The 8,391-nt window shown below is 42.5% G+C and overlaps 1 protein-coding gene across 1 annotated transcript; it reads right to left on the bottom strand.

The window, feature by feature from the left end:
• Nucleotides 1–3,465: 3,465 nt before the first annotated feature.
• Nucleotides 3,466–7,157, bottom strand: LOC147465228 (uncharacterized). The gene is made up of 4 exons (XM_086518933.1): nucleotides 6,328–7,157; nucleotides 5,760–5,876; nucleotides 5,256–5,667; nucleotides 3,466–5,189 (listed from the first exon to the last, which is right to left on the bottom strand). The coding sequence occupies exons 1-4, from the start codon at nucleotides 6,754–6,756 to the stop codon at nucleotides 3,817–3,819; spliced, it is 2,331 nt and encodes a 776-aa protein (XP_086375059.1). The 5' UTR covers nucleotides 6,757–7,157; the 3' UTR covers nucleotides 3,466–3,816.
• Nucleotides 7,158–8,391: the final 1,234 nt, after the last annotated feature.

Raw genomic sequence — 8,391 nt, 5'->3', positions numbered from 1 at the left:
CTTTCTCTCACTTATGCAATATGGTTTAGGCATCACCCACCCTAGTTCACTTGTAGCCATAGTATTTAAGACTTAGGTGAGTAACAATGGTAATTTCTATCACGTCTTTCGACAACCATGGAGAAGCCTGCTGAAGTATCCAACTAGATGTGAAGAGTATGTAGCAACTCAATCTAGACTCATTTTTTTTGCTAGTAGATCATCTGAAGCCTCCTAAGCACTTTCTATGGGTCATTCAAATTATTCATTGATTGAAGAACAGTAGCCAAATTATCAAGCCCTCAAAACACACACACACACACACACACACACACACACACACAATATTAGTAAGGTACTATTGAAGATTGTTACATTGGGAAAAACTTTAGTACACTAAAGTTGAGATTTTCCACTTTTGTTATTGAAGTCAAAATCCTTTCCACAAGAGGAGTAATGTCAAGAGAAGGGTCCTATGGTAGCTACACAGTTCCAAGGAAAGAGTACATTGAAACAAATCAATACAGAACATGAAGCATATACACAAGCACATTGGGTGGTGATTTGCTAGACTCAATCTCTACTCTTATCATACCAACTTATGCAAGCTCGTGGTTATGGAGATTGTTTATTGCTATGGCTGTTAAAGGTCTCACCCTTGCATATATCTTCTATACCTCTGACCTTGACCGTTTTAGGAAGCTCATCTTTTTGGCAAGACAAGATTGTCTTTATGATGGATTTATATACACCAAAGCTATTTGAAATGCTCGTACACTTTAGGCCTTCAATCTTTTGCAAAGCTCTACAATTTTCAACACTAACTCCTAGGAGCATTGGGGAATGGGATCAAGGATCCCTATGTATCTTGGTGCGTGGACATCAATAGTTTTGTGTCATAGACCTTGTCCACAAAAGTAATATCGGGTATCCATGTTGTCACTACAAAGTGTTCGCACATCAAAGTCAACTTGGGTTCCTAATGAAGTGCTTAAGGCACATTTGTACAAAGCTTAGGTGGCTAGTTCAATCCTAATGGCTGTCAGAAGCTACCTCCCATTCTACTCTTCAAGATCTTGAGGAGTAGAATAGGAGGTAGTGAGCTTAAAACGCCTCTTCATTTGGAAAGGCAAAGTGCTTAAACATCTTTAGTTGCTTGGCTCTTCACAAGGTCACTTTACAACTAACCATGCACTCTTACACTTGAATCAAGGACCTCTATCCCGAATGTAGGTATAGACCCATCCCCTTTATTCCCCTGACCTCATTCTCTCCCTCATCTCCTTCCTCTGTCCTTGCATATATGAGAAAGCAAACACCTCAACCTTTTATGGTGGTGGTGGTGGTGGTGTGTGTGAGTAAAAATATTGCTTTGTCATGAGGAGTGTACGTATATTTTCGCCCAAGGACACATGCACCACATATGTGAGAAAAAAACAACAAAACACAACAAAAAGTAACACAAGTTGGAAACCCTTTTGTAAGTAAATTATAAAGCATGCAAATACTTAATCACCACATGGGAAGAAAAAGCTGCTCAAGGAATAATTTAAAAAAAGCTTGCGATATAATATGTACATATTTTACAGGCAGACACACAACTGAAATTTGGAGTTTGTCTAAGGATTGGGAGAAATGTAACATAGGTGAGGTAACACAAAGAAAATAACAAAAAAAGAGGGGGGGGAAATGATCCCATAATATACTACCATGTAAGACCACCTAGCATCCAAGTCCTGAACTCTTCAAGGTTGAGGATCAGGGGGCAAGCCATCCCGACCGTCCATCTGGGCCTCATTATTGGGTGGAATGGGCTCGCAGAGCTTTCAGATACGGCGTTTGTAATGGCGAAGGTAGTCCGTAGCCAATACTCAGCATCCAACATAATGGCTCGTCTCTTTCAATCATTGCCCATCATGATTGCCAATCATTGCACGACAACTCAACGTCCATAATAATGGCTTGTACGCCACTATACAATGTTGTGTGGTCAACATAGTTACTATTGCAAGCCCTAGGCGAGGTGGTGTTGCATGCAAACAGTGTTGCTATACGGTAATTGGTGGCAAGCAAAGCTACCATGCCTATAGAGATTGCAAGATGATGGGCGAGGAGGCTGCAAGGTTCTCTCTCTCTCTCTCTCTCTCTCTCTCTGGCAAAGCACGTTGATCATGTTGGCTGATCTACAATCCAAGGGTACTCAGGGGCACAGAATCCACCAATCGCCCTGATTACAAGAAATGGTCACTGAGTGACCATTCCTACACCAACACAGCCCTCAGCCTCGACCAAGAGTTCGAAGTTGGAGTTTCATAGATTTGAACCAACTTCTATTAATTTTGAAGGTAAAGGACATAAGTAGTTGGCCACTTAAAGATTAAGAAAGTCATCCCTAACCTAGAACTCACAGGGACTGATTAACATGAGAAAAGTAATGTAGTACATCCAATATCACTAAATGGATACATTTGCTGTGAAAATTAAATGCAGTCAAGCTTCAAATAAAGATGCTACATATGTGTCTTGTGTCTTGGTTATAAAGCGCTTGAGTCGGAATTAACGGGCATCCATCAACAAAAGCTGTTCTATAGATGCAGGTACATAGAAATAGATACAGAAACAAAAATTCTGATCTTTAGATGAACTAAAAAGCGTATCGGAAGCGAATCATAACAATACAACCAGAAATAAAAGTAAGACAAATACCCACTGTCTACTCTACACGGGAAAGATAGCATGAGCCTTAACTTTGAAAAGTTGTACAACCCTGCAATAATCTAAGCAGCCTCTTCCCTTGTGAACAAAATCAACAAATAAGCCTTGACTTCTTGGGTAGCATCCATGGCATTACAGCCAGAAGGTACCGCGCAGGGTTTTGATCGCCCCAACTGATAGATCCATTCCAAAACTGAAAAAATCCCTTAAATTTCTTCATACAAAAAATACTTGCCTTTACAAAAAAAAACCATGAACACACACCAAAGCTTGCTACTTCAAAAATCAACAACTGACAATTGTTAAGTTTATGAACTGCTGCTTTTGCTCTGTAGTGAAGTTTAGAGCTAGCTCCGTAGTGCAGTGATGCTGCTCCCCAACACACAAAAACTCAACATGATGCAATCTTTCACAGCAGAATTACGCCTAAACAGAGATTCATTGACCCTGAAGAATGACGTTGGCTCAGAACTTCGTTTGTAGCACTCAAAAATTCCCATCAGCCCATCCTGCAGATCTGCATGTTTTTTCTCCTACAGCGCACTAGAAACAGACCTATCACTCTTCCACAAAACATCACCCTCTGTTCCCTGACCCTTACAAAGACCTACGGACTCACAAAGCAACTCTGCGCAATACAATACCAACGAGACAAAGTTCCAGCCATTAAGAGGCAAGCATATCTTCCATTTCACTATCCCTAAAGGGTTTCAAATATAATAAAGTCTAGCCACACCGCTAAAATAAAAAGAACCGAACCGATCAAAGAAAAAGAGCAAGGATCATCAGAACCCTGTGTATATCAAAAAATAATTCGCAACACTTTACAACATAAAGGACTGGTTGAATCCAACAGTCCTGTTTACAAACATTTGCAACTCATGCAGGTCAGTACTCTGCATCAAAAAATTACAACGTTGTAACAACAAACATGTTTCCTGGCAACCCGGGTTTCACCACCAAGGAAAACCACTGCATTGATCCAGGGCGCAGATGTGCCTCGAAACACCCTGCATTAACGTCACATTCCAGAAACTCCACTCCAGTGATTACAAAGGTCTGCAGATACTTCATACTGAAGTCATACAACCATCAACTTCCCAACCGTAGATTCCAAGCATTCTAACTAGAGGATGGCCTTTCAGCAAGAATCTCACCAGAAGAAGGCTCCTTCAAGCTGCCTTCCAGGCACGTTTGGTTTGCTCCCTCCTGATCTTGATTACCCACATTAGAGCTCGAATCACCCAGCTGAAGTATTAAGCATGGGGTCGAGCCTAATTGAAGTTTAATCCCGGAAACTTGTAGTCCACTTAAAATGGCCTTCAAATCTACCGAGTTCAACAGCGTACTTCCAGAAGTGCAATCAAGTGAAATCGTATTGGATTGCTTGCTAGAAACACCATTTAGCGTACCAAGGACAGTAGCTTCATTGAAGATCTCTCCCTTACCTGAATCATCAGAAACACGTTGTGAAATTACCTCATCCTCCAGCTGAATCTCAACATTCGGTAGCCTTGTTTCCAGCTTGAGAGGAATTTCTTCTCCCAAATTATGAGACATTATTGCTAAACCTTGCCCTTCATCCAGTATATTCACGACAGGACTGGAACTGCCAAAAACTTCTTTCGCTGGAGTGCATGGGGCAAGGCTGAGTGTGTTTGCCCCTGAGCAATCATCCGCCATTGATTCCAAGCATGTGCAGTTTGAAGATATGTTCGGCAGCAAATCAAAGCTCTGCTCCTTGAGGCTGAGCGTATGGCCTCCAAGCTCAGCATCTGCCTTGCCCACCAGCTTCCCTAAGGTCTCACAGTGTAAAAGCACCTCATCTAATTGAGACATCCTATCCTGATTGTCGGCCTGGACCAAAGCTACGGGCTCGGGACTGTTCTGTTTACTACAAGTCAATTCCTCAGCCTGAGGGAGTGAGAGTTCCGTTGCTCGCGTGCTCAATGAAAGCGTCAAATGATCTGAATTTATGAAACCTTCTTCTGACTCCAGAGCCACGTTAAGGTCAATCTTTGTTGGCTGACAAGTAGCATTCTCTGCTAATGGTTCACCCACAGGGGCTTCAAAGACTGGTCTCGTCAACTTCCGCCTTTGGTTGCTTGTTCGGGTCTCACTGGCATTTGCTGAGGAATTGTTGCTGGTAACCCTTCTACGTTTGAAACCAACTGCAAATTCTTCAGCAGCCTCTATAGTCATATCAGCGCTACAATCATCCAGCACAGGACTGGAAATGATCTCCTCCACTACTGATTCAGCAGGTAGCTTGGGTGATGGGTGAACAGAACTTGGTGGAATCTTTCCTGGCTTTTGTGAGATTTCAGCAGCCATGAGCGGCTTTGCACGCCCAGATATTCTTGCCCAAACAGACTTTCCATCAAGCCTATCACTGTGAAGTCGAGAGACATGACCCGGAATTACAACAGTTTCTATCGTTTCTTCTGTGGTGAGAGTACTATATACTGGAATGAGGTCTCCTGTTCCAGTACCTCCTACATTGCGATTGTGAGTGTTATGACAGTTAAAAGAGGTTGCAATCAAAGAGACAAAGCTTTTACCTAATTGACCTCCAAGATTTGTGAATCTAGTAATGTCGACATTAAAAGGAAGACTGTTGCCCTGGCCAATCGCATCGGAAAATGGAACCAAGGGACTTATTTCCATTGACCTATGGCCAATTTTGCTGGTAAAATTTTCCATGTTCCTGTAAACGAAATCCACCCCCTCCTCGGACTCCAAAAAGGGGCCATCTTCTGTAATCTGGTATTTGGGTGTGTATAAGTTATGTGATCGTGATGTGATGTTATGGTCCTCCGGATAAATGTGCGCTTCTTGGTTTGTGAGAAGCAACGGCCGCATAGGATCGTACCTCTCCTCAATGCACCGCCTATGCTCATATTCAAGAAGATTAGGTTCCATCCCTTTGGCTCTCAAATACTTCCTCTCAAACAAACTGGTCAAATGGTAAACCTAGCATAATTTTTACAGCAGATCTTCTTAGATATTGATTTTCTTTGCAACAAAGAAAAAATACCAGCCTGGCATGTTACAGCACCTCCCACCTGTTTTCTAGACAATTCTGTTTTAAATTTTCCGCGAGAGTAGTAGTTGTCCTTGACTGCATTGTAGAATTCTTCCTCATACAATGCCACACAGTCTTCAGGGACCTTCACACGCACCTAAATAGAAGGGCAGGACACACAAAAACATAAAATAGTAAATCTTACAAATTTGACATAGGATTGACACCCTTTTGGGCCTGAAAAAGATACCCTGCACATGCCTGAGAAAGGGAGAAACTTTAAACTCAAAACATCTATGCAGTAGGGTATGTCCCCTCCCTCATCTCACTCACACCCTATATCTCATAAAACATATGTGCATGTGTGGCAAATAACTATGCAACATAAAGGTAGGAGAATGCCCTGCTCTGTGTGTGAGTGTGTGTGCGTGTGTGTGTGTGTGTGTGTGTGTGTGTGACTAAGGCATGAAGACGCGCTATGAGGCAAAAATCCAAAAAATGAGTGTTGCTGTAGAAAACTGTACAACTGAAAAACCAATCTCTCTCTCTCTCTCTCTCTCTCTCTCTCTCTCTCTCTCTCATATATCAACTGAGCGTCCTGAATGAACCTGGCAAGGAAATGAGCCCCCCGTGTAGGCATCAGGGATGATGTCCATGCCTCCGTACGAAATGGCTTCAAAAACTCCCCATAGCTGTCTGTGTTCATACTCAAACAAGAAAAGCTTCATACCAGGGACAACCTGCTCCACCAAACTCTTCTTGCCAATGGGGAGACCGAAGAGGCATTGTCCTAGGCATTCTTTCCAGGTGCGTCGGTTGCACATAAAGATGACACCGAAAAGCTCACCTCTACAGTGCCCACGGCTATTCTGCACATCCTGATCATTGGAAAGCGAGCCCAGTCTGCGACGAAGAGATCCTTGTGCCTTGGAAAGTAGCAGATCGTCTACTTTCTGCACCTTCTTACGATCCAGCTCTTCATTTAGATTCCGCACTAGCGCGCGGACAGAGAGGTCCGGTTTGGAGTGAGACGGCATGACGAGGTAGAGGAGAGAGTCGGGGAGGAGGAAGGAGAAGCGAAATGGCGATGGCGGGAAGGGATTAGGTCAGTTTACCTGTTGCCTTCAGTGATAACAGAAGGCCCCAAATGGTGCGGTGTTGGTGATGTGGTGGCCATGGTTAAGAGAGGAGCCCCACCATTGCCACATTCTTGCTTCTTAAGGACGTTTACCACAAAAATTAAGTGCTACAAATAACGATTTTCTTGGTCATGTAACTATGTTTCATATCATCAAGGCAATATCTCAAAGCTGTTAAGCTACTTAAACAGTGTCTTCACGACCAAGATTGAGGTTTCAAGCGTCACTAGTCTATCCTAATTGATGCAACCTTGTGGCATGCACAAATGTATGGTCAATTAAATAGCAAACATTGCATCTTTACAAATTACACTTGGGGTGCAATAACAACTTAGTCCGACAACTTGTTTCAAAAACCATGCTAGAGGAAGAGTGGGACCAAGGAATCGAAGGAAGGGAAGAGGGAGGGAACGACGGGAGACACTCTTAGGCTTTGTAGAGATAGAGTTTGGGTAAGGTATGGCTTTTGCTTAGAATCTCAAAATGTATCTTGTACTCGAAAAGTTATGGTAGAAAAATGAGAGAGAGAGAGAGAGAGAGAGAGAGAGAGAGAGAGAGAAGGATTTCTTTTAGATTCTTTCTTTGGCTAGGTTGCATGTTCTTTCTTAAGTTAGATTGTTGCAATAATCAAGCAACTCTTTAGATATATGTGTGTATGAGAGGAACAAAAGAAAAGAGAGCAAAAAAGAAGAGAGAAGGTAGAGAGAGAAAGAGAGTATCATCCATACGTTGAGGCTAAGAGGAACCTTATTCTCACTTCTATCTCGATGAGCATAAATGCATCTGGCATCTATAACATAGCATCTGGATATATCTAGGGAGCACTAATAAAAAAGCAATGGATACATCTTGGCCTAGAAAATCATAGCTAGGTATACTTGGAGTACACTACTTTTTGCTCTTATTATGTGCTCACTTGACAAACGTAAAGCCTCTAACAATCTATACTATATATAAAGGGGGGAGGGATTCTGGAAGCACAAGATGGCTTTCTCTCTCTCAAATAAGAATGTGTGTGTGTGTGTGTGTGTGTGTGTGTGTGTGTGTGTGTGTGTGTGTGTGTGTGTGTGTGTGTGTGTGTGTGAGAGAGAGAGAGAGAGAGAGAGAGAGAGAGAAGAAGAAGAGTATTTTAATGTCATAGGAGCATATCCTGAGAGAGAGAGAGAGAGAGAGAGAGAGAAGGGGGGGAAGGGGGGGGGGGGGGGGGGGGGTTCTTTTAGATTCTTTCTTTGGCGAGGTTGCATATTCTTCTTGAGTTAGATTGTTGCAATAAGCAATCAACTCTTTAGATACATCTATACTATATATAAAGGGGGGAGGGATTCCGGAAGCACAAGATGTCTTTCTCTCTCTCGATAGGAAAGAGAGCGTGTGTGTGTGTGTGTGTGAGAGAGAGAGAGAGAGAGACAGAGAGAGAGAGAAGGGTTTCTTTTAGATTGTTTCTTTGGCGAGGTTTTATGTTCTTTCTTGAGTTAGATTGTTGCAATAAGCAATTAACTCTTTAGATACATGTGTGTATGAGAGGAACAAAAA

Source organism: Adiantum capillus-veneris, chromosome 1 (assembly GCF_014529385.1).
Source record: "Adiantum capillus-veneris isolate H3 chromosome 1, ASM1452938v2, whole genome shotgun sequence".
NCBI classification, from domain to species: Eukaryota; Viridiplantae; Streptophyta; class Polypodiopsida; order Polypodiales; family Pteridaceae; genus Adiantum; species Adiantum capillus-veneris.
This window is presented reverse-complemented; position numbering and strand designations above follow the sequence as displayed.

Excerpts from the sequence above, each read along its gene's own strand:
- LOC147465228 (XM_086518933.1), bottom strand. The coding sequence starts at position 6,756 with ATGCCGTCTCACTCCAAACCGGACCTCTCTGTCCGCGCGCTAGTGCGG. Across the intron at positions 5,877-6,327 it reads GGGGCTCATTTCCTTGCCAG|GTGCGTGTGAAGGTCCCTGA; the intron begins GTTCATTCAGGA and ends CCTTCTATTTAG. Across the intron at positions 5,190-5,255 it reads AAATCTTGGAGGTCAATTAG|GAGGTACTGGAACAGGAGAC; the intron begins GTAAAAGCTTTG and ends ATCGCAATGTAG.